The 26,363-nt window shown below is 45.1% G+C and overlaps 1 protein-coding gene across 1 annotated transcript in view; it reads right to left on the bottom strand.

Annotated features, from left to right (window-relative positions):
• KBTBD12 (kelch repeat and BTB domain containing 12) overlaps positions 1-25,405 on the bottom strand; it is a 52,605-nt gene extending 27,200 nt beyond the window's left edge. Inside the window, exons 1-3 of the mRNA XM_039248650.1 lie at positions 24,336-25,405; positions 20,960-21,230; positions 18,816-18,966 (exon numbers count right to left, since the gene is read on the bottom strand). Coding sequence (XP_039104581.1) covers positions 18,816-18,966; positions 20,960-21,230; positions 24,336-25,405 — 1,492 coding nt within the window. The remainder of the gene's footprint in view (positions 1-18,815; positions 18,967-20,959; positions 21,231-24,335) is intronic.
• Positions 25,406-26,363: the final 958 nt, after the last annotated feature.

The raw sequence follows: 26,363 nt of genomic DNA, 5'->3' as shown, positions 1-26,363 counted from the left end.
GGTGACTTGGGTCCATGTAAGTTCCCCAAGCCTCAGTTTTCCCATCCGTAAACTAAGGATAATAATACCAATTTCACAAGTTGGGGACAAAGATTAAGTAATCATATAACTCTGGAAAGGGGGCCGGGTAAGGAGGGAGTCGCATTGGCTGTGCGGCTAGCAGGTGGTGGGTACTCATTGGGCTGATATTGGGTCAGTAAGCCAGAGGCCCCCAAAGTGGCTGAAATCTCATGTTTGCTTATTCTCAAGTTAACTATTAGCTAGGTCTGTGGGTGACTGGACTGTGTGGTCAAATCGCTCTTAAAAGTCTCGTCTTCAGAAGGTCAAAGGGCTGCCAAGTAGGCTGAGCTGTCATGAGGAGAAAAGCTCTCCAAGGTTCAGAGGAACGCGCTGGGTCATGAACAGCAGACAGAGGGAGGGGCGGGTGGCTGGCATCCTAAACGCCAGAGGAAGGATTCGGCGGCCAGGCCAGCAGGAGTCCCAGAGCGAAGCCACCCACACATCTGAGCGGATGGGCTGCTTTCTGACCTGCATGTCGAGTCTATTCACTGCTGATATACCTCCCGCGACAATTTCGTCCCCACTGGGGTTGTCTGCTCTCTGGGGTTTCTTCTGCGCTCATTTCAGTGTTCCCGATTCGGCGCCCGAGACCCTGGGAGACACGATCTTGCTCCTTTCTTGGTCTAACACAGGCATCTTGGGTATTTTCAGAAAACAGTCCTCGAGGACCAGGTTGAAAGCAGGCTTATCCGCCGCTGACAAAATTCCGGGTGGTGCCAACGTCTTGGCCCCCAGGTCTGACAGTCCTCACGTGTAGGGAGGCCCTTCTCTTCACCGGCTGACGCTTCACTGCCCTTTGCCAGTTCTTTACTCACCAGGCTAAGAAAACAATCATCTGTCTGCATTTTATTTGCTCCTCAAAACATACTAGCTCGAAAATCAAATCAAGGAGCTGAGGAGGAAGACCAAGTTCATTTGTTAAAGCTTGATTTTGCTTGAAATGTCTTACATTTCTCCTGGAACTGGAAATACATCTCCAGGGCCGCTTGCGCAGCTCAGTTAAGCGTCCAACTCTTGGTTTCAGCTCAGGCCATGATGCCAGGGTTTCATGGGTTCAAGTCCAGCACTGGGCTCTGTGCTGCCAGCGCGGAGCCTGCTTGGGACTCTCTTCTCTTCTCTCTCTCTGCCCCTCCCCTACTTGTGCTGTGTCTGTCTCTTTTAAAATAAATAAATAAACTTAAAAAAATAAAAAAAAAAACAATACATTTCCAAAAGAGAGAGAGAGAGAGAAATACATCTCCCAGTGGAAATGTGGGCACAGCTGACTAGTAAGTTCCAGCACTGAGCCTGTGGGTGCCAGATAAGGTGCAATTACAAAATTGCCATCCCACCCCATCTGATAAGCCCTGGGCTTTGCCAGACCCAATATTAGGTGTCAGTGGATTTCAATGTATGGGCCAAGTCTGGCCAAATCCAGGGAAGCTCTTTCAAGCCCCGGGGCCCCCTTTCCTTCCCCGCACGTCTTCACCAGCTGGTTCCGCCAGCCTGGCAGGTCTGAGCCCGTACGGGGAGAACCAGGGAGAGCCTGGGAACGCTGGGTAGGAGCAAGCTCGGCAGACGACCTAGGGGTGTCACGCCAGGTCAGAGGTGACAGGGCTCAGTCTCAGATGAACAGCACCACTGTCCTCCTTGATTCAGCGGCCTCTGTATCTCATCCGTCGCCCAGGTCCGCTGGGCGTACCTCCTTAACACGTCTCCTGGCTACCCCTTCCCTGTAAGGTCCGCAAGCTTTGACGACCCAGCGGCTGCCTGGTGCTCGGCCTTCCGCTCAGGCTCCAGGCGTGCTGGGCTGCTCAGCTCCCCCAGCAGGTGAGGCTCTGTAGCTCCTGGTCTTTGCTCAGGCGGATCTCTGCCTAGAATGGCATCTCTTCCTCCTCCCTCTCCCCTTCCATTTCAAAACCCTCTACTTCTCTTTTTAGGCTCAGCTCAATAGTCACCATCAACAAATCTTTCAGGTCTAGGGGCGCCTGGCTGGCCCCATTGGTAGAGCACACAACTCTCGATGTCAGGGTTGTGAGTTTGAGCCCCATGTTGGGTGTAGAGATTACTTAAAAATAAAAATCTTGAAAAGAAATCTTTCATGTCTCTCTACATAAACGCAGCCATTCCTTTCTTTGGGCTTCCAATGTCCTTTGAACAGAAATCGGAATCTACATATAAGATATATCGCTCTTACTTATCTTTACATATGTCTCCCTATTAGATCACATCGTACGTCACTTGAGGGCAGAGGAGCGTCTAATTCACATCTGTTTCCTCAACGCTTTTTACAGATAGTTAAGAAATAAAAATTTACCCAAATGCAGAAATGGATCAGCTCCTCACCCTCACCCGAGGTATCTTTTTTCTTACACATTTTTGTCAAAATGAAAAGCGATGACTGGCTTCCCAGAGTGTGGCAAGCCCTGAGTGCAAAGAGCTGAAAATTCACTTCCTGCCAGTTTACAAAAGTCATCTTCTTAAGGATACGGGAAGGTCCGCCCAGGCCTTGGGTGTGAGTCTGTTGCTGGGCTCAGCCCTACCCCTGGGTCAGCCCGGCTACATCAGCTAACTTCTCTTCACCTGGGCTGGACCTAACCTGACCCGACACGGCCCACACTCTGCTAACACTTCTCAGGGCCGAGGACTATTCATCAGGTATATTCCCCAGCTGAAAAATGTAGACACGCAGGATGTAAATCCTTGAAGGCAAGGTATGCATGTTGCTACACTCTCCGAGGTGCTAAGTATAATGGCTCTTTCCTAAAGGATCTTGACAATATTTGTTGAATGACTATTACAGAAAAAAGGTCCTAATAAGTCTGTGGCATGTTTATCTCGCGTGTAAATAAAACGATTTGCAGAAAACCATAACTTGTGCTTGTTGCCATATTCACCCAAGAACTAGTAGAGAATCAGAGTGATAAGAAAATGATCACATCTACAAATCACGATAAGTAGTTGAAGATAACGCACGCTACTTTTCTATGATGTTTTAAAACATATGTGATTCTCTGCCTTAGTGAATTGAAAACACCAAACGTAATCAAGCATTTTCTCAAGGATTTAGAGGTAACAATGCGACTTGTCATAATATGCCATAGATGTAAGATGACTCTACTCATTCATTAGGCTGCGTGAAAACAGACCTAAGATCTGCTTTCACGACCAAATCCTGGCTATCAGTGTGGGTTTTAGCAATTGACCTCTTTTCAGAGAAACAAAGCAGAGAACGCCTAGCTGCACAGTCCTTTGGTTGTGAAACACCGTCCTTCTCTGCAAACATCCGCAGCTAAGTCAAGGGCCAAGACAACATTTGCCAGAGATCGTTCTCATTCACTTCCAAGAACATTATCGTCACTGCTCATCAGGGGCTTTCACATGGGAGAGGCTTCCAGCTTTGACCGCAGAATTAAAAAAGCACTTTAAGTTTCTAGTTACTTTTAAGCAATCTTTAAGAATATTCTGGAGAGCCACCTTGCATTTATGCAGGTACCAGACAGTAATACGTTTACGATTCTTTTTTTTTTGGTCCTTAAAACACAGTCTACTGGGAAACCAAAGGCAAATATGAAATCATAAGGACTCTAGCGTTATAATTATATGTTGAGTAAATAAAGTAAATATATAAATAAATATATATTACAAGCATATAAATAAAATAAAATAAATTAAAGATATAATTTCTAACTAACAGTCATAAGGAAATGAGGGACTGTCAACTTTCTGTGAACTTTTAGGATGTCAGGGATAAAAATTACTATAGCCAAGTTGTAATTTGGGAGCCCCAGGCACACTTTGGTCTCTTAGAGTACTCATTCCGGGGATCCCCGTTGAGGGTGCCGGACAATCCGGGTTAAAATCCTTCACATGATTGACTGGAAAGACATTTCATGGATGCCCACAACAGAGAGATAATGAGCCGTTCGCCCCAGGGCAGGGCCACCTCAGCTGGCGGCTGTCCAAGGCCCGCCTCTTCCCGGAGGAAGACGGCCCTGAGAAGGCCTTGCCTGATGTCTGTGGCCCTTGTAAAAGCACAGACCCTTCTTGGTCCAGTGTGCGCTTCAGAAATTCCCAGGTCCAGAACACTCTGGAATCGGATCAGAACACACCGACAGCCTGCTCGGGAATGTGAAAGCCAGGGTGCTGTGACCAAATAACCCTGACATCCCCCTGGGGCACCTGACTAGACGGTGCTGCCCAGGGGAGTGGAGTGTCTCCGTTCTTGTCTGCAGCTCTCCGAAGAGCTCAGTGAATATTCTGGGCATGTGGCGCCCCCACCAACGCGGCGCCGCCTCTTTGCCGCCCTCACCGCGTCTGTATTTCTCGGATGAGTGGATGAGTCGTTCCAGAGCTGCCTGGATGCTTCCGGAGACTCCGACTCCCAAGTCCCACCTCAGACCCACTAACTCAGGATGCGCCGGGGGCCAGGGCCAGGGATCTGCCATTTTAACAGCCAACGAGGGTAACTTGAGAAACACTTCGATCTTTTAAAAAGGTGCTTTGGATTTTATCTCAAGAGAGAGAAAATCAAAATCTCACCATAATCAAACTTTGTTCTTTCACCTCCTAAAATCGTTCACGTCTAGCGGGGTCTTTGAAGTGCGTTTCCTTCAGGGACCGGAACCTTCTGTGTCACTTCCCTGTGTCACCCTCAGCGGCACTCGGCTGAGGGACTGCACAGTGTGGCCGCCTCAGTAAGCCGGTGAGGCACAGAGCGGCCTCCTGGAGAAAGTGACACGGAGGGTCTGGGACATCAGCCCTGGGGGAAGGCTTCCTGTTGGCCGGCTCCCCGGATGCGGACGTGAAGAATCTGACCTGAAACAATTCTGCACAACAATTTGTGTGGCTTTTTATGGGACGGAAGACAAGGAGAGGCGACAGAGGTGGGGGAAGTCGGGTCAGTAAGCTCCTCTCTGCCAGGCCGTCATCACAGAAGCCAGGCCCTGGGCTGGCTCTTGGGAGGGACGTGGACACGAACGAGAGCCCTAGTCGGTCAGAGTGTGGCCTGATGAGGGCAATGACAGGCACAGAGCGGCGGGGGGGGGGCGGGGGGGGTGCGATCAACCCTGACCTGGCGGCCACACAGCCAGCCGCCAAGGGGAAGCACACTTCTTGCCAGAGTTAGGGAAACAGAGGAGGAGGGGGCACCAGAAAGGAGGTGTGTCAGGAAATGGCCTGTGCCTGGGGCTTAGGTTTGGCGGGGTTGGAAGGGGAGAGGCCCGAGGGGATGAGGCCGCAAGGCAGGCTCAGGGGCAGGTTGGGTAAGGTCTAAACCTTTCCCCAAATACATGCCGGCAGCTCGCTTTCTATATTTGATTTTCCCGACCCATCAAGCATCTTCTGGATGCAATGTGACTTTTTAAAAACATTTGCCAGAAATCCATATTCATGAGCATCCACGGTCATTTCAGAATCAAGCGTAATTTATGCAAAAGCCTAACTGATAGTAGGAGAGCGAAAACGCGTGCTGGTTTATTTCACAAAATCTCTTTTTTTCAAAGACAACCCTGGTACCATATTTAAAATAATTTTTCAGATGATTTCAAGAGCTCTCAGCCAGGGAGTAATGAGGTGGAGCCTGGAAGGTTCCATCTCTCTCAAACCTTACTGATAGGACCTGCATCTAATTCCTCTCCTCCTTGATTGCTCATAAAAATATGAGTTTAAACCTTGAAAACTCTTGATGAGATAGGTTAACCTAAATTTTTTAGGCTGCCTGTTTAAAGAGCAATTTTTTTGGGCAGATTAGGATGTATTTGGGATTAAAGAAGCTTAACTATCTCTTATAATGAGCGTTCATAGTACAAAGGACAAAAGATTGTTCGTAAAAAAGAAAGCATTTTAAAACGCATGGCTTTAAACAGCACCCTCTGGCCTCTTCCTAGAGGGTTTCAGATGGTTTTGCCATTGAGCTCACAGCCGGCTGCACCTTCCTGCACAAAAATGGTTACATTCCAGAGAAAGGCCTCAGAGGAAAAGCCAGAATGAAAACGAGCCAGTTTTAAATGCCTGGGCTTTCGGTAGGGTGTCATTCACTCATAAGGCTTCTATAGACTCTTTAAACTATTTTAAGCTCTCCAGGAAGTTATTCAACAGAAGAGCCGAAGACAGTGCAAAACTGATGGAGCCCACATGTACCTAAAGTGGACAGTGGAGACTCTTAAGCTAACAATCTAGCTGTATCCTTTCCTGTATTTTTATTTTAAGAATGCAATTTCTAGATTTCCAGGAAAAACTCTCCAGGATCTGACTAATATGCCTCTTGGCTCGTTTGCCCCAATTCCAGGAGCCGTTTTCATCTAAATTCAAGTCATTATCTGTGGCAACACTTTCCAAAGACACTCCAGCAAAAATGCAGCCCAGATGCTACCTGAAGCCTATATTCTAAAATCCTGACAGCTCCTATCAAACCCTGGGGTCCGCCTGGGCTACAAGGTGCAATAGTTCATCGTGGAAAGAATATTCTGGACAGGGTTTTCCAAGAGCGCCTCATGTGAAGATGTACACCTGCTGCACACGGAAGAGCAGCCTGCGAGGGCATGCAGTGTCCTTGGTGCGTGTTCACAAAGGGAGGGGTGAGAAGAGTGGACAGAAACAGACCTCTGACCCCAGTGCGTGAGGCCAGAGCGACCCCGGCTCAGCATGGCTCCTCAGCTGGGCTCTGCAGCCGCCACGGGGACCTGTCAGGGAGGAGCTGGGACGGCCCAGGCTACGACGTTAGGCAAGGACTGGGCTGGCCATTTTGGGGACTGAAGCGTCATTGGGTCGCTTGTCGCTGATTACAAGTAATAGTAACAATTATCGTCGTAACTCTCATTCTTGCGCACCTATGTACGCGCCAGGCCCGGCAGTCCTCATTTGACATGATACTCTCAAGCTCTGCAACTGCACGAGATGATGGTGTATCATCATTACCCTTATTTTATGAAGGAAACAGACCAACAGTTAAGCGACTTGCTCCAAAAGGCATGGCATCAACAAATTGCAGAGAAGGATTTGTCTGCAGAAGGAACTTGCCTTTACATGACTTACGTGAGGCAAAGAAGAAACCTGGGAAATCTTTGTACGGACGACGTGAACTCAGATTTGTAAAACTGTACAAAAGTGAAGGCAGGGGCCGTTAACCAAACGAGCCAGATGCCCCCTCGTGCCTAAATCTCTCCCCACGGTGGTTAGATGCTTATCAGGCCTCCCGGCCTCCAGTCAACCTGACACACTCACCCCTCATTTAACAGGGAGCTGGATTTCACCGCCCAGAACACAAATGCCAACATGGAACAAAGTAAAGACAAGTGAGTGGTGGTGCTGTGACGGGGACCTTGGATTTTACTCTGAAGAAAACCGGAGACGCTGTCAGAGGCGCAGGGCCACACATCCGTGTGAATGCACCATCGACTGCAATCTTCGTGCATGGTTTGCGGAAGGCAAGGAGGGGGTGAGAAACGGCACCGAGCTTGGGAGGGAAAGGAAGGGCCCTCACAGCATAGCGACCGCGGGCCTTCTAGCTCGACCTAATTCACAGCCGACCTGTACGGCCCTCGCGTTCAGGCTGGTATGGCTTTCGATGCTCCTAATGATTATCTGTACAAGTTATTTTAACCTTGACGTGGGGCAGATTTGGGTTTGAAGCCTAGATTTAATCGGACGACTTGTATGATAAAAATAAGCAGAGATGTTACCTTTGCAGGACATTGTGAGAACTCAGACAACGCAGGAAAACCACCCGCATGTAGTCATTCTTCAACACAAACTACTTTCCTTCAGAGAAGTGTGTTTCAGGAGGCAGAGAAAGGTGTGATAACTTAAAACATTTGCTGTCTAGTTAAAAATGTTATCAGATGTTGGCACTGAAAGGTGCCGGCACCAATTATTTGGAAGATGTAACTGTAGATTCTTTCCTTTTCCAACGCCTGGTAAACGGTTCTGGCACTACTCACAACATAGGCTGTCAAGGGGGATTATCTGCTTATTTAAAGGTATATTTTACTCCACAAGGAAGGTAATAAAATATTTGTGGACAGGGCCATTGTCCATGTAATTATCTAAATAGTGCTGGATGAGTAATAGCAAAATTGTCAACACCATAGTGATGAATCAATAGGAGAGTTTCAAAAGAAACTTTTAGGAAACTTCCAAACAATTTTCCGAAGTACACCCAGTAGTTAAGGTAAAGTAAGCCTTGTCCTCTCTTTTTGTGAATGGACTCAAACTGGAAACAGGAGTCTCAGAAAAAGAAACTGGCATAAAAAAACTGCCAATTCGGAAGATCTCCAAGATGGGCTGACCGTTTTCAAAGAGCTTTGGGAAGATCACGAGGACAGGAGACCCAGCCAGTGGGGATCTTAAAGTGAGGGTCTCCAGACAACCCCCAGAAGCATTTGCTCCTTGGAGCATCCTTAGGATGTGGGAAACTGAGGCAAATGAAAAATTCCTTGACTACCTGCAGCCCACTGACAAGTCTTCGAAACAGGAGAGTGATCTCCTTCTCCGAGCTCAGCTGCCTCGATGACGATGACACTTCACTCAGGCCAAAAGACAGACTTAGCCTAACATTATCCTGACCGCCCAGAATCCTGTAAGTCTACTTTAAAATATAAACATTCCTTTGGAAACTTCCTTTATCTCTACCCGCCCCCTTATACATTGTCAATCATATTCCAAGCTTATGGGCCCCTGATATACATCTATCCGAAGGGTGTCATGACTGAGCTTTTACTGAACAGTAATAAATGGCATTTCCGTAGCAACAGTGAGCCCCTCAAGGTCCTGGAAACCTTGCTTCTAAAATTCCTCAGAGACTTTTGCTATCCCTAACCCCCTCCCAGCCTGAAGGTTTATAACCAGTCACCCTGAGTGTATATATGGTATAGCCCTCTATACCATATTCATCTTGCTTAACTGAAAATTTACACCCATTCCACTCTTGGATTCGGTGAATTTTACTATTTAAGAGACTTCAGAAAAGTGAAATCTTTCTGTGACTGGCTTATTTCACTTAGCATAATATCCTTAGGGTTCATCCATGTTTTTGCATATTGCAGAATTTCCTTCTTTTTAAAGGCTGCATAGTATTCCATTGTGCGTACATGCTACATTTTATCCATTCGTCTCTCAGTGACTACTTAGGTTGTTTCCGTGTCTTGGCTATTGTGAATACTGCTTCAAACAACATTAGAGTGCTAGTATCTTTTTGCGACTCTAATTTCAAATATTTGGATAAATACTCGGATGTGGGATTGATGGATCATATAGTCTTTCTATTTAAAACAATTTTTTAAATGGTTATTTATTTTTGAGAGAGAGAGAGAGAGAAGGAGAGAGAGAGAAACAGAATGTGAGTGGGGGAGAGGAAGAGAGAGAAGGAGACACAGAATCTGAAGCAGAGCAGGCTCCAAGCTCCAGGCTGTCAGCACAGAGCCCGACACGGGGTTCCTACTCATGAATTGTGAGATCACGACCTGAGCCGAAGTCAGACTTCCAACTGACTGAGCCCCCCAGGCACCCCTGGTATTTCTATTTTTAATTTTTGGAGGAAAAAAATTCCTGTACTATTTTCCATGGTGGCTACACGTTTTGCCTTAATAACAGCATGCCAGGGTTCCAATGACTTCACATTCTTGCCAACACTTATCCGCATGCAAGAAACTGCAATTAAACCCTTATCTCACACCATCCATAAAACCCAACCCAAAATGGATTAGAGACGTAAATGTAAGATGTGCAACCGTAAGACTCCTACAAGGATACTCAGGAGAAAGGCTTTGTGACACTGGCTTTATGGCAATTTCATGGCTGTGACACCAGAAGCACAGGCAACAAAAACAAAAATAAACAACTGGGACCACACCAAGCTAAAAGTTTCTGTCCAACAAAGACAATAATTAACACAGTGAAAAGGCACCTGTGGAATGGCAGAAAATATTAGCAAACCACGTGTCTTATAAAGGGTTTATAATTTTAAGTTTTGTACCTCTTGCAACTATGACTATATCAGGCTCAGAATCACTACAAAGGTAACAAATAATCACATTATATTCTTATCTGAACCCAGTGGGTCAAACTATAAACCCAATTCTTAAATTCTCATGCTGAGAGGGAAGAAAGAAAGCACAGAGAATAAAAATCCACATTTGACCCAGGCCGTAATTTAGGGACTGCCCTGGCAACCCGTGTACAAAAGTTATTAAGTCAGAGGGCAAAATTAGCTAATTTGATTTTCAGCTCCTTTCCTTTCTCTGTCTCACCGTCTGGCTTGGACATCAACAGTGTTGACTAAACTGCAGGTGCTGGAAAGAAGCAGAGATCTCACTGGCTTCAGTCTCTAAAGACTGAGAATTCCTTAAGAGACCCTGTTAGAACTTTAACTTCAAACATTCAACCATTCTGGGGGCACCTGCGTAGCTCAGTTGGTTGAACATCTAACTCCTAATTTCAGCTCAGGTCATGATCCTGGGGTCATGAGATCAAGCCCGCGTCAGGCTCCGCACTGAGCATGAAGCCTGCTTGAGATTCTCTCTCTCTCTCTCTCTCTCTCTCTCTCCTTCCCTCCTTCTGCACCTCTCCTGCTCACACACTCTTTCTCTCTCTCTTAAAAAAAAAAAAAAAGCATTCAATCATTCTGTTTCTCAGCTTGGATTCTGTGAGAAGCGCTACGGGTCCTGTTCATCGAGGACTTACAGATGAGAGGTCACGATCTTGGCTAGAGCATGTGAGTTTCTGATTTTTTGCATTCTTCCAGTTATGGAAAAACATCACAGAACTATATGCTCGTATAGTAGTAAACCAGGTTTCCTAGGTCAGCCCCTGTGGGGAGACTCTAGCTTAGGATTTTGGGCATGAGATAAAGAAGCACTGAAACCCTACAGCCCTCATCGTGAAGGCAGAGAGTTGCATGGCCAGCACCGTCCAATGCACGGCTTGCTGGACAACTGTCAGCCGACTCAAGGTACAGAGAGAGCCAGGCCGCTCCCGAAGGGCCTCTGTAACCACTGCTGATGCTACTGGAGCAGTCTTAGTCGAACGGCAGGATGGAAGTCAGTAACCTCGATGTAAGGAAGGAGCAGCCCAGAGGCCGAAAGGAAGGCTCTGTTGTCAGCTGACTGGCTCTGATTCTCCTTGCCATTTGAGAACTGTAAGTCTGAATAAGGAACTTGCCCCGAGATCTTGTTCTTCCCCTTTTCCCCTTTTACAAAACTGTAATGCACACATATCATACAGGAAGAACTGTGTCTAAAAAAAGGAGCACAGCAATAATTTTTCCATTTCTTGGTGAGATGTAGTAGTAGGTCCTGGCAGGTTAATGATCCTAATGCAACGAGCAAAAAAGAGTCTGTTGGGTAAAAAAAAATCACATTTTTAAGGATGTTAGAGAGGTGTGGAAACAATAAGGACTAGATGAACGAAAATGCCAGAGAGGAAAGAGCCCTTTCTGGGCCATTTTCTAGACCTGGGGTATTTGCTAATTCTGGACCAAGGCAAAGAACTGGATTGGACACAGAGAGACCATAGTGAGAGAGAGAGAGACCGGGCTGGGAGCAGGGCAGGGGGCAGCCGTGCGGGGTCAGCGTGACAGACTGAAAACTAGAGGATCAGCAGAGAGGAACTTCCCACACGTGGCCATTTCTTTACTTGAAACTGTTGAGTTATTAAGGCAATGTGGGATTCTGGGCCAAATACTTTTCATGGTCAGAGGGAAATCTCCTGGAGCTGCACGGGATGTAGGAGACCGAATCTGACCGAAGCGAGGTGCCCGGCACAAGCCAGAAATCTCTCTTTTGAGATATCGCCGGGCTTCGGAGCTATTCAGGAAGGCAATGACATCAACAACAACAAATGAGCAAAGCTAGAACAATCTGAAGGGAAGAGCTGAATCTCCACAGCCCCTCAGGAGAGAGGACACAGAGATCCATGAAGCTCCCAGTCCAAAGCCTGGAGGGACCATATCCCGGGAACGGGGACAAACAACAGGTGAACTGAGGGTCACTAAGGCTGCGACCTGGTCGCACTGAGGTGACCCGTCCTTTGCTCTGTCTTGCCAATGAAGGGCAGTATCTTGCCCGGTGGAGGACAGCATTGGGAAGCTCTTTGATCCTTTCTCATTGTTCCACATACAATGAATGATTACCAGACGTGTGAGTAGGCAGGGAAATAGGACCGATAAAAGAAAAAGAAGAAGAAACATAATAGAAGCAGATTCATGAATTATCCAAATACTGGAATTAGCAGACCAATCAGATTATTAATGAGATTAGATAGAGGAAAAGAACTTTGACGAAGAGAATGAAAAAAACTGGAGAAGTTCACCAAATTGGAATCTATGAAAAAGCATAAGGTGGGCATTCTGGAAGCAAGAAAACCAAAAATCGTATCAGAAAATAAGAATTCATAGGATAGTTAACAGCAGCCTGAATACAGTAGAAGATGGAGTAAGTGAATTTGAAGATAGTTCAATAAAAAGTATTCAATCTGAAGTACAGGAAGAAAAAAAGTAGGAAAGGAGAATCCAGATAAGATCGTAAGAGACACACGGCCCACATCTAAAGCTCTCACATACAGCCAACTGAAGTCTCACAAAAGGAAAGAAGGGAGAGAATAAAATAGAAGCCATATTTAGTAAGACAATGGCTGAAGATTTCCCCCAAACTAATGAAAACATCAATCTATAAATCCCCAAAGTTCAGTCAACCCCAAACAGAATGAAAAAAGACATCACACTCAAGCAGATATCAGTGACATCCCTGAAAACAAAAATGAAGAGAAAACCTTAAAGGAAGCCAGAAAGTATATGTTACCTTTGAAGGAGCCACAATAAGACCATTGGCTTTTTTTTTTTCAATGTTTTATTTATTTCTGAGAGAGAGAGAGAGAGAAAGAGAGAGAGAGAGAGACAGCGTGAGCAGGGGAGGGTCAGAGAGAGAGAGAGGGAGACACAGAATCTGAAACGGGCTCCAGGCTCTGAGCTAGTTGTCAGCACAGAGCCTGACGCGGGGCTCGAACCCACAAACTGCGAGATCATGACCTGAGCCCAAGTCGGATGCTTAACCGACTGAGCCACCCAGGCGCCCCAAGACCATTGGCTTTTTAAACAGAAATGAAGAAAGGCAGACGCTGATACATTTAAAGTGCTGAAAGAAAATCTGCCAGCCTAGAATTCTCTAACCAGCAAAAGATTTGCTTCCAAAAGCCCTTTGCAGACCATCAAAAGCCAAGAGAATTCATTACCGGCAGACCTGCACTACCAGGAATACGAAAGACAATTCTTTAGACTGAAGATCATTGCTTTTTATTGGCAGGTCGGAAGGAAGCGTGTAACGTAAGGAAGGAATGACAAGCACTGGACATGGCAATTTTGTGAACAGCCACCAAAGGTTGTTTAAACAGCAACAGCAGCAAAAATTACCACAGCATAAGGGTATGTAGAGCGTTTGACACACAAGTACAACAGGTAGAGGGGATGAGGTTACTAAGTTCTTACAGACGTGGTAAAAGGATTAACGTGAGGGTAGAATCCAACGTCCGGAACGCATACTGGAATCCCTGACCCACGACTGGAAAATTACATGAATGTGTAATTTTAAAAGACAGAATGAAACTAATCCAAAAGGAGGCAGGAGAAGAATAATGAAACAAAGAAAAGACAGGTTGTATAAAAACAAGCTGCAAGATGGTTAACTTAAATCCAACTACGTTACTAATTATGTGAAATGTATGTGGTCTAAAAGACACACTTGTGACACACCTATAGCTCTGCCTTTCAGATTTAGGTCTTGTTCAATCTATTGTTTATTTATGTTTGAGGGAGAGAGACAGAGTGCAAGCAGGGTAGAGGAGAGAGAGAGAGGCAGATACAGAATCTGAAGCAGGATCCAGGCTCTGAGCTGTCAGCACAGAGCCTCAAGTGGGCCTCAAACTCACAAACTGTGAGATCATGACCTGAGCCGAAGTCAGACCCTTAACCGACTAAGCCCCCCAGGTGCCCCTGCTGAGAGTTTCTAATCGTGAATGCTTGTTATATTTTTTCAAATGATTTTTCTGTATCTGTTGACAGGATTGTGAGGTTTCTTCTATAGACTTCATACGGTAGATTCCATTGGTTAATTTCTGAACACTGAAATGACCGTGCCTTTCCAGGATAAAATTCATTTTTGGTCATGGTGTGTTATTCTTTTTATATATTGCTGGGTTTTAACTTGATGATATTTTCTTGAGGATTTTTGTGTCTCTGTTCATGAGGAATATTGGTCTGTAATTTTCTTTTTCTGTATAATCTGTATATCTGTATGTAATTTCATATAAGGTAAAGCTGTCTCATAAAATGAGTTGCTGAGTGTCTCCTCCTCATGTCTGTTCTGAAAGAGGTTGAAAGATTGATGTTATTTCATTCTTAAATTTACCAGTGAAAGCTTTTAAGCCTGGCAGTTTATTTTTTGGAATGTTATAAACAAAATGTTATCAACGAAATCCCATATCCAACATCCCATATCCCCTCAGAGACAGATTTTATTGACTATTTCCATGCCCCCGCCCCAGCGTGGGTTACACACCCCTGTTTATTTTTCTTTGCATGTGCTATAAATTTTTGTTGGTAACTAGACATTTAAAATAATATACTGTCGCCACTTTTAATTTCATTTCCCTCCTTAGGGGATTTTTGTTGTTGTTGTTGCTCTTTCTTGTTTTAAAGTGATTTGCTCAGACTGAATTTGCCTCCACTATGGTTTGCTTCTGTCTCTGCTTCATTGTTTAAAATTCTCTCTCTCTGGGGTGCCTGGGTGGCTTAGTCGGTTGAGCTTCCGACCTTCGCTTAGGTCATGATCTCGCGGTTTGTGGGTTCAGGCCCCGCGTCGGGCTCTGTGCTGACTGCCAGCTCAGAGCCTGGAGCCTGTTTCAGTCTGTGTCTCCCTCTCTCTCTGACCCTCCCCTGCTCACACTGTCTCTCTCTCCCTCTAAAATAAATAAATAAATAAATAAATAAATAAATAATAAATAAAATTCTCTCTCTCTTTAGCATTGGGGTTTCTCTTGTTTCTTCATGGCTTAGGTCTAGTCAATGACTAATTGCAGTCAAACACCAGTAAGGCTTCCAGCCTTGCTCGGTGGGTCTATGTGTCGGTCGGGAGCACAATCGAAGCTCAGGTGGTTTCCAGGCCTGCCACGACTGTTACTTCTGCCTGGCTTTCTCACCTCTCCGTACGCGCTTGGCCTCCCAGTCACCCAGGAACGTGTGAAGAACCTGCATCCCCTTATGGGCTGCACGTCTGTCCCTAGCCTCTAGGGATGTGTGGAGAAGTTATCAAGCCCCTCTATGACTCTCATTTCCAGGATTTCCCTGGAAGATCCCTATTAAATTTCTGGCTAATTCTCTTGTCTGCTGCTGTCCCCACCAAGACTGAAAGTTCAGCTCAGGAGAGACGCAGGCTTTTCCCGTTTGTCACTGTTTGAGTGTGGGTTTCCCGCCCTTCACTCCCAGACATGTCAGCCCCCTCTGCCCAACAAAGATGCTAGTTTCCATAGACAGCCCAGTCCAGTAGAGATACTGTGCCAAATCAAGTGGGGTGGGGAGCTGGGGCGGCTCAGGAAAGAATGCCAAGGACGGCCTGAAGACTCACGTCAAGTTCAGCAGCTTTGAGAAGCTAAGCTCTTCTCACTTTTTTGTCTTTGGTTGGTTTCCAGAGACCGGAAATGGTTGTTTTGAAAACTCTGGTCTTATCATTGCTCTGTGGGGAGAGGGTGTCCACTCACTCACTTCTTCCATAGCTGGCAGCCTCCTGCCCTCACTGCTGTTGGTCTGCTCAGTTCTTCCTGCCATACAGAGCATAGAGGCTTCTCAGAAAATTTAAAAAATGTTTTCTAACGTTTTTTTTTTTTTTTGGTATTTCCAGTGGGAGAATCAGTCTAGATATCTAGTCTGCCATACAGAAGAGTTAATACTTTATCAGTTTTTTATGACCATTAAGTGAATTTCTTTATGCAAAGAATTCAGCAAAGTGCCTGTAACACAACGGAGCTAAAAAATACAGTAGTTATAATAACGTCTGAACACTTACATTGTAGGGATTTTACACACCCTGTTTTATTTACTCTCAACTCTCATAAGAGGCAGGCGTTCTGATTTTAATATTAGGAAAAAAATATTTACTTGGCCAAGGACATGCAGGTAATAAATGGTGAGGCCAGGATCTCAATGCCAATCTACTCAATTCCAAAGCTGGCACCTTCCCCAACTTACTACACTGCTTCTATGGGAAAGGCGATTTCAGAGGGTGTAATTTTGGGGTGATCTCTAGACTACCCAGGAGACGGTAAGTAATTAAATCTATCACAGGTATCAGGTAATAATAATTGGCAGTGACCCCCATCACAGTGGGGCACACGCAGATTCCCAAAAGCAGACAGGGCTTTCGCTAAAACAAGTAACACATGATTGTGAGGCTCCTGTGTGAACCACTGAGACTGATAAGGCTTTAGGGTTCCACAGGGTATTTGCCCAAATTCCACTTAGCAGTCCATGAACAATGATATCTGAACTAAGGCAACAGACCCGAAACAGCTGAACTTCATTCCATTTCCAAGCTGAGAAGTACATTTGGGTTTTAAGTAGCAAATGTTGGGGGTGTTGACTCTTTTGGTTTGAGTTTTACAAGATGCTGACATTTATTTGAGCGATTAGGAGTCCGGTCCTCTGTTCTGAATATTCAGGAACTAGATTCTAAGCTACGACAAAAGTCTTTCTAATTGGTCTTTTCCATACCCAGTTTCTTCTCACCACCGATCCGTTCTCTAATCCTTGCCTCACCAGCGTTCCCCAAACATTCTTTAATCATGTTGCTTCTGCAAAGTTTCTCACCACTTTCTATTATTCTCTTGATTCTCTATGACAGGCCTTGGTAACTGGCTGGCATTTTACCTGTAAACTAGCTCCCACAGCTCCCTGCCCCTCGTGGGCTCATTTACTCACGCTCCTTTCATTCTCTCTTCTTTCAACCTTCATTCTCACCTCCAAACCTCTCCTTATGCTTTCTCCCTGCTCGTTTTCTTCCTGCCCCTCTGCATGATCTCTCTTCCTGGGTGGGCTCTTTTCTCTCCTCACCTGACCAAATCTTATGGGTCCTTTAACATCTACCTCCTTTCTTTTCTTTTTTTTTTAATATTTTAATTTATTTCTAGGAGAGAGAGAGACAGCGTGAGCAGGGGAGGGTCAGAGAGAGAGGGAGACACAGACTCTGAAACAGGCTCCAGGCTCTGAGCTGGCAGTCAGCACAGAGCCCGACGCGGGGCCCGAACCCACGAACCACGAGATCATGACCTGAGCGAAAGTCTGACACTTAAGCGACTAAGCCACCCAGGCGCCCCAACATCTACCTCCTTTCATTCAGCTAGTGGACATTTGTTCATGCCAGGAAGCGTAAGCTCCGAAGTTTGTCTCTAAGGTTCCTTTCCTCCATCTAAGTCACCCCCAAAACAAACAAAAATGTACATTTTTATCCTGCATCTTGCCTAGCCGTGGCTGCGCATTGGGGGAAATCTCATTTTTGTTCCATTAATACATCACTTTTATCCCTCTTTTGACTACCTCCCAATTTAACATAATTAGCCCTTCCCTCCCTGGAGTTATATATCTATCCTAGGCAATCTATTCTAGTTTAGAGATGGTCTCTTCTGGGCCAATGACACAGCATATGGTTATAACCAAGGAACAAATACATTTCCAAAGGAAAAACTTGATCATTATGAGTCTCATAACTGAGGTAGTCGTAAATTATGTTGCATAATGTTTTTAAAATTATAAAACTATTAATATTTGAGTGCATTAATTATTTTGCTTCATGCTGTGCAGGCAGCCAAGAGATAATGGCTTCCTTTTAGCAAAGAAAAAAAAAAGCTATTCAAATGCATGGTCTGCTCTGAGCTCATATCTCATGTTTTTTCTTTGCCATCTTTTTGGTGCTCGTCACCTTCCCTGTGTTTCTGCCAGTCAGTCTTCAGTGTGGACGGGGTGAAGTGAAGGATCTCGGCACACCTATCGGTTTACCCGCCCAGTCGGCTGCCGTGTCCCTGTCTCACCCTTTCCCACACAGGAGCAGGGCAGCGGGAGAGGGAGGGGAGGGGAGGGAGGGAATGTGCTTAGAGGAGCCAAGGACATAATAAGAGAGGGAGGAACGAGCGGTGAAGAGGGACAGGGGAAACACGGGAGCCATGCCAGAGTGTCTACCTGCTTTACTGGCTACGAACCAGTCTGTCACCAATCCGTACTGGTCAGGACAAGGCCACGCATACATAGGAAATAAGAAATGAATGCATTCAGATGAGGATTATTTGAGAACACCTCTCCAGGAGTTCGATGGGTGAACCAAAGCGAAGGGCCTGGCAAAACTGGTGTCTTACCCACAGTGGCCGAATCTTCTATTTGCACAGATAACCACAGTTGGTTGCAAAAACCCACATTTCACCAACTACAGGTGGGCAAAGGCTTATTCCCCTTTCAAAATATCTTAGTCGATGGCATATATAAAGATGTACACTATTGTTCTTGCATCCCTAGGGACTGGAAAATTCCGTACAAACAACTTTGCTTTCGATAAGTCAGTGGACTTTCAGTTAGTCTTATCTGACTGTGCCCTAGAGAAACAAGAAACCAAACAACATTTTTGGCTGGTTATAGAGACGTCTGAACTGGGATACAAGAGGAAGGAAGACCATGTCGTTTCTACAGAGGCGAACTGCCCAGGGAAATAAAAGTAGTTACACCCTTTCAGCAATCTGCTTCTTCTTACCCAAAACATAAATCTCACTGTTGACGACGGCCGTGCTGAATCGGTACTTCGAGAACTTCATGGGCGCCCGCTCTGTCCACTGGTCTTGGCTGGGGTCATACCGCAGGAGTCGGTTGCTTAGTCGGTCCGGTTCTTCATCAGGAAGATCCACCTGTGTGAAACAGGCCAGCCAATGAGATAACACACCATTTAGAAACCTGTGTGAGCACACGAGTGCAATTAATCGAAGCAGACAGCCAAGGAGATGAATAGAAGTTAGCTGTGACTCACACTCACACACACACCGGATCCTGTGACTTGGGGTGAAGAGGGCTCCGTCAATGTCAGAGGAACTTCTATTCTGTAGGAGTGGAGCTAGGGCATCGGGTTACAGCAAACGGTCTGTGATCTCAGCAATGAGACAGGACAGCACTTTTTAGAAATGGACTGCAGAGCCTTAAAATTGAAACCAAATATTCTTGAACAGTATTTAAAGTGCAATTTTACTTCAGCAAACTTTATTGTGCTAGGGTTTAATAATATTTGCAAGAGACGATCTTTAATAATTCATAAGGCATTCTTCTTCATTTGTCTAATCCAAATGGAACAAAATATGAAAACGTTTTAGTGTTTTAGTAATTATTTTTACACTATAAGTATGACCTATATAGGAATGGTCTAAACTCAATTTTTAAGATTTATGGGTTCATAGAAGTTATTTGCAATTATCTTAATGTATTTATTTACATACATTTTTAATGACTAGAAACAGTAAGAATTGAATTGTTTATTCTTAGACACAAGAATGTGGCTTTCCCTAATCATAAACTTCAGGTGAAGTGATGGGTTTTGTCTTCAATGTGTCAAGAACTTTTATGGCCTGGCTTTTGTTTTGGATGCAGGTGTTTGACACAGAAATAATTGCCATACCTATGAAAGTTGTAATTAATTTTATTACTTTAAATCCACCAGGGGTTACGATCACTGCAATGCAATCACAAACGCATGTTAGCTTGCAATTTAATGCACTGTATTAGGTATGGGCCAGCAAGTGCTTTTGTTATACAGTAAATGTTCACGTGCCTTCTGTAAAGACATTACACAGCAAGCCATACTGACTTTACTGTGTTAATTTTCCTTCTCATGGTTAAGTATGTGATCTTTATTTTAGTGGAAAGAAAACCAAAGGAAAGCTTCTATGCCATGAACTATCAAAAGGATCTCTCTGAACTACACTTAATCAGTCAGGTCTCAGCTATGAGCTGTGATTAAGTCTGTACTGCTTCTTGATGCACAGGACACAGCTCACAAGGCATTAAATGGGTTTTAAAAACACAGGTATGATACATGGCAAAACTCAAGCTCGGGAAATGAATGCAGAAAGCGTCAGTGTGATCACAAAACGCATTTCCAAACCCAGAAATCAGAGAGGCCAAAAGAAGTTGACATTTTGTCCTGAGGATGGACAGCGGGCTGCGGAGAGGGGTTTTTACAAGGAGGACTGGCAAGCGGGGGCAGAAGGCAGCTACTGCTGTGCGAGCTCGAGGCACCGGGAGGCCCAGCCAGGGACAGAAGGAAGGGCCGCTGTGGTCACACTCTACTGACTTTGCGGTCTCGGCTTTGCCATCCCCGGGCAGGGCTTTGGTGCGAACGGTGGTTATCTGGTTCCTCTACCAGCTGGTGCCCGGCTAAGGCAGGAAGTGTCTGCAGTTACAGCACACTCCAGTGGCAGTGGGCGTACCATCACAGGTCAGGTATTCTGGTTTCCCGTCGGAGTAAGAACTTTAAATGCACAAAAGTCCTAAGAGTGACTGGCCTCCGCTCCCACAATGGCTAAGCAGGCAGAGGCACCATGAGGTTCTGGTCTCCCTGCCTCTTGCTTAGATGCTCCCTATAGATAATTCCGCAGCATAAGCATCTTTCATAATTAGCAAGAATGGGCAGGATTATAAAGAGCGGAGCATGAATATGAAATGAAGTCATATCTATGAATAACACCCTTTCAAATTCATTTTCCCAAACTGCTTCAACACGTTACCCTCTTAAGTTTAATATTCTACAAGATCAAAGGCCTTTTACCCAAACGTAAGTCAAGCTCGCTTAGTCAGCACAGCAGCCAGAGGCAACGTGGCCATGCCAGTTAGGGGTGTGGGAGAGTTCTTAACCTGAGGGGTCCAGCCTCCGATCGCGTAAAGGCTATTATTCACGGTGACTACGGCGTGGCATGCCAGCTGCAGCGGGAGGGGAGACACTCTTCTCCAACTGTCCCGCTCTGCGCAGTACTTGTCAACACAGTTTGTGATGAGATACTGGTTTTTAACCTTCATCTGTCCCCCCAGGACATAGAGATCATTGCCAACACAGCCCAGAGCGTACAGCTCTCGATATTCAGCTGTGCACAGCTTCTCCCAAAACTGGTTTCCTCTGTTGTGATACCTGCCAATTAGGAGAGAGAACCCGCGATTAGTGCTCGCTGGGACCCAGTTTATCCCAGAAACATACCTGAGCTTCTTTTCCAGCTACAAACAACATGATGTGGGCCCTCCGGTTGGTGTGAGGAAATCACATTCATCTAAGATAGTAACACCGGTTTGGGCTTCTTTTTCTGGCAAAGGTTGACTATAATGTGCATAGAAATAATTAACCATATCTCTCTGCTGCAGATTATTTTTGTAGTTGCTATTATTAGTTATTAATTTAATTTAAATTCAAGTTGGTTGACAGTGTAGTCTTGGCTCCAGGAGTAGAATTTTAGAAAATATACTGACAAAGTATAGGCTCTCCAGGACTCACTTTCATTTCCTCGTTCTGGGAAAGCAAATCAAGAATAGGAAATCTTGCAGCAAATCCTTTGTAATTTTACTATCAAGGAGGGGTAAGTAAAAATGAAAGATGCCCAAACATTAAGGCTAAGGTCTGTGGAGTAGAAGTCTCAACTTTAATTCCACATCAAAGGAGGCAGCTTTCTGGCAAACTCGAAATATCTCGATTCAGAGATTTTTAACGGGACAACGTGTGCAGTGGAGAGTTTTAAGGGTTCTTCTTCTAGTTCCGACTGGCCGAGAACAGAGTCAAGAGCAGGTGCCCAATAACATTTAGCATCTACTTTAATGCTCTGGGTATGGTAATTTCCATCTTTTCTTCCACGAGTAAGCGTATCAGTCTGAAAAGGGTTTGGGGAGGTAGGGACACTGGGATATTGGTTTCTCAATACCTCCCAGAGTCCAACACTTTGATTGTGTGTGTGTGCGCGCGCGCACACGCACACACACATTATGCAGTCTCTAAATATACGATCTCATGGGTGTCCTTTGTCTTGCCTCTTTACGAGTATATCAGAACTAAAAAATGGAGTTTGGGTGTACTGAGACATGGTTTAAGAAAATAGGCCAAGGGGCGCCTGGGGGGCTCAGTCGGTTAAGCGTCCGACTTTGGCTCAGGTCATGATCTCACGGTTCGTGGGTTTGAGCCCCATGTCGGGCTCTGTGCTGACAGTTCAGAGCCTGGAGCTGCTTCAGATTCTGTGTCTCCCTCTCTCTCTGACCCTCTCCGGCTTACGCTGTCTCTCTCTCTCTCTCTCAGAAATAAATAAAACTTTAAAAAAAAAAAAAAAGAAAGAAAATAGGCCAAGAATGAAATACGTCCCATGTGGGTAGGGAAGTACACATTTGCCGGGCAAGCCTGCTAATCTGATTTTTTGTTTTAACACTTTAAAGTGAAAATGGGGAGGAGAAAAGGACCAGATAAAACTATAAAACATACGCTTTGGAGAAACGGATAGGACATAAAAAGAAAATAGTGATGGAAGAGGTTCAGCATTCTCAGAGGCTGACAGTGTGAACACGGCACTTAGATCCTCAGCTCTAATATACTGAAGTATGAGGGAGAGTTAAAGGAGATGGAAAGGTAGACCTTTTTCTTTTCTTTTTAAAGAAATGACCCACTAGAGGCGTCTTGGCAGTTCAGTCGGTTAAACGTCCGATGCTTAATTTTGGCTCAGCTCATGATCTCATGGTTCATGAGAGCAAGCCCTGAATCGGGCTCTGTGCTGACAGTGCAGAGCCTGCTTGGGGTTCTCTCTCTCCCTCTCTGTCTCTGCCCTTCCCCGCTCGTTCTCTGTCTCTCTCAAAATAAGTAAATATACTTAAAAAAAAAAAAAGACAACGGGACTACGGACTGTCCTGATGAGGAAGAAAAGCAGCAGTCTGAAGAACCCGAGCTCCCTGTACCAGCGGCTGTCCGATCAAACGCGGGGCACGGAGGGGTCGGACATCCCGGATTGGGAGTCTCTACCTGATGATTTTGAGGAAGACTGTTCTTGCTGCCCAGGGACGTGTGTGGCCCCCACGGGCATAGGGCCAGGTCTCTCACCCAGGGCTCTGCACTCCCTTCCCTATCACTGCTAGGGGAGATGATGGTGAAAAAGGGACAGACCTACAGTTTAAAAGCGACAGTGGAGTGTTAACAGATCACAGAAAAATAACAGGCCTCTTAATTCTTTCTCCCAACCTCACCATCAAGAGGAACTTTTCTCATGGAAAAGTCTGAACAAACCCTCGCAAGAGGGAGGTGAGAGGGGAGGGCGCCGAAGGAGAGCTTTACTACCCAGTATTTATTCTAGGTGCACATTTCTCACTTACCCAGTTAACTGAAGGCCTCAATGCTCACTGAATACTTGCTAAATAAATAGTAAACAGATGTATCCTCCTCACATACAAGACCTGGATAATATGCTACTGCTTACAGAGACTCATTCCGCTTATGATTCTAGGATTTGAAGCATTCTTAGGCCACAAACATTTTGCACTACTGGAGACACAGGAAAGATCTACAAATTAGGGATACAGAATGAAAACTGACAGAGAATTAGTAATTTTGGGTTCAGAAAAAAATTACTTATTACTCTGAATTATGAACTAAAAGATCAGCTGAAAGGAATCAGTATTAATAAACTTTTCTTCTTGTTAAGTTATATCAACAAACTCTTCAAAACCTAATCAATCACACACTTTCTTCTTTTTAGGTTTGTTATTTATTTTTGAGAGAGGGAGAGAGAGAGAGAGAGAGAGAGAGAGACAGAGGGGGAGGAAGAAAGAATCCAAAGCAGACTCCAAACTGTCAGCACAGAGCCTGATGTGGGGCTAGAACCCACAAACCACGAGATCATTACTGAGCTGAAGTCAGACACTTAGCCAACTGAGCCACCCAGGAGCCCTTCAATTGCACCCTTTCTTATGGGTCAGTAATGAAAGCAAAGCATGAAAATAGACAGTGGAATCATAATATATACATGTTCACCTTACGGGAATCCAACTACATGCTCTTAACAAATAAAAGGAGAAAAATAATTTTATACTGGGTGACTTTGTTATGAATTTTATATACATGTATGTAAAATATGTAATTATGGGGTAATTTTGACAACACGTAATTTAAGACAGGATCCCTCTTTGGGGAGTATTTCCTTCTACTGTTGCTAGAGCCGAGATAATTAAAGCACGATAATTAAAACCAATTCACAACTGTTTGCTAGACACAAACCTGTAGATTTCCACATTCTTGCTCTTTTGTCTAGAAAGCTTGGAGGCGCTTGCCTCTCCGGCCACGATTATAGTGTTGTTCTCTGTGACGACGCCAGCACACACGGTCCCCAAGCCCTCTCCGTACTTGGGAGACGAGATGAAGTAGGTCTTCCGTGAAGCGGGGTCATAACAAAAACTGGCATCCCCGTAGTTCCTGTGTCTTGACCTGATTCCTGAAGAATTGTTGCCGATGCAGAGCAAGAGACTGGTGGTCTCCATGCCGTAGCGGAGATTTAGGGACTGCTGCCGGGGGGTCTTGATGGCTTTGAACGCGTTCTGAATAATGTCAATGCAAGCTGCGTCGCACAGAAGCATCGTGTTCCTTTTCAGGGCTTGTCTTAGGAAAGCAGGATTTATAAGCTCCAGCCTGACTTGCTTCAGAAGCTCGACAAGGTGCTCTGTGCGTGACTCTTGGTCGTGGTTCACCCATCTGAGGACCAAGTCCAGAATGCTCTCCTCCCTGGATATGTTTAGGTCATCTGACTTAATGAGCGTCAGAAATTGGTGTGCTTCAACTTCTAATATTTCTTCGTGTAAGCTCACCTCGGCAAAGTGCTGATATAAATATTTCTTCGATTGATCAGATAAATCTTCAGCTCCAATCTGCTTTGCGAAATAATAGATGCCTACACAGTTCGAGGCATCCATGTGGTCCATCATGTATTTCTGACACACACTAAAGATGTCTTCCATCTGCATAAAATAGGCAGCCATCGCTACCGTCTGAACATTGGCATTACTGATCTCCAAAGCCGCATTGTACATGTAGTTCAAGATCACCGACACGCTTTCCGCTGTGGTGTCATAAAGTATGACTTCCCTTTGAGAACATTCGAGTAGTCCACAGGTGAACATGGCTTTGAAATACGGACTGAAGGCAGCCAGGACCAGCCTGTGGCAAGGAAATTTCTCCCCTTCTGCTATGAGTACTACGTCAATCATTTCCGCTAATTCTTTCATGTTCTTAACTTTATTCAGTAAATTCAAGCTATGTTGGTATTTTTCTCTTCCCTCAGCCTTGCACTCCATGATGCACTTTTCAATGTTTCTAGGTAAGTCTTCTTTAAACGTAGCTTGATTCTTGGGGGGCTATTTGCGTGTCTGATGAGTCAAAAAGCAACAGGGATGTCCTGAGGGAGAGGGAAGAATCCGTTTTCTGGTAAGAAAAAAATTCTCTGTAATTTAAATATGGAGAATGAGGACTAAGAATTATTTATAAATCAGTATTATCCATTCCAAATGGGGTAGTTTAAGACAACCACCTTTGTATCTAAAAATAAAGCCATGGATTGTATAAACAGTGAATTATTAACTACTAACAACATTAACGTAATCAGCAGCAGAGATTTTTCTAGGAGGGCTGGAAAGTCCTGCGTTCCAAGGTGAATGGAGAGAGCTGATAAGACGCATGTTTTCGAATACATTTCCAGTTACCAAATACAGTTGGCCGGCCAACAAAGGAGGCAGGGGCCTGAGGTAATCTTCTCTCCAAGGAGATGTGTCACGAAAATGTTACGTGCACCCTCCCAAAGAAATGCACCCCAACATTTAATGGCCATAAAGCCATACAGGATGGCCGAGAAAAAAAAAACCCATTAAAATTCTGTGCAAACTTTGGCGATGGGGCAGATCGCTCAAAACAGTGCTTTGCAAAGCGCAACCCAATGTCTGCTGACCTGAGAATTTACAACACTTGAAATGGACAACGGACTCATCCTAAACTTAGAAAGGACCCCAAAGCCAGCCTGCTTCTCTGTTCCCACTCCATGCTCACCTACTTCATCATGGCATAGATGGGCTCCCCTCCGCCCTTAAAAAGCACTGGCCTAATTAGAAGTGTCTTTAAGCTGGTCGTCTGTCTTCTTGCCCAGAGGAATGGGAACAGGGTATTTCGAGGGAGTTAACTGGCTGTTTGGTTTTAAGGAAGGGCATCCTAGAGTCAGCATCCCTCATGTGAAGAGCAGACCTCCTGGGCCCGTCACCCTCT

Source organism: Hyaena hyaena, unplaced genomic scaffold (genome assembly GCF_003009895.1).
Source record: "Hyaena hyaena isolate Hyena2069 unplaced genomic scaffold, ASM300989v1 scaffold_316, whole genome shotgun sequence".
Lineage (NCBI taxonomy): Eukaryota > Metazoa > Chordata > Mammalia > Carnivora > Hyaenidae > Hyaena > Hyaena hyaena.
The sequence above is the reverse complement of the archived record's forward strand: the minus strand, read 5'-3'. Positions and strand labels throughout refer to the sequence as shown.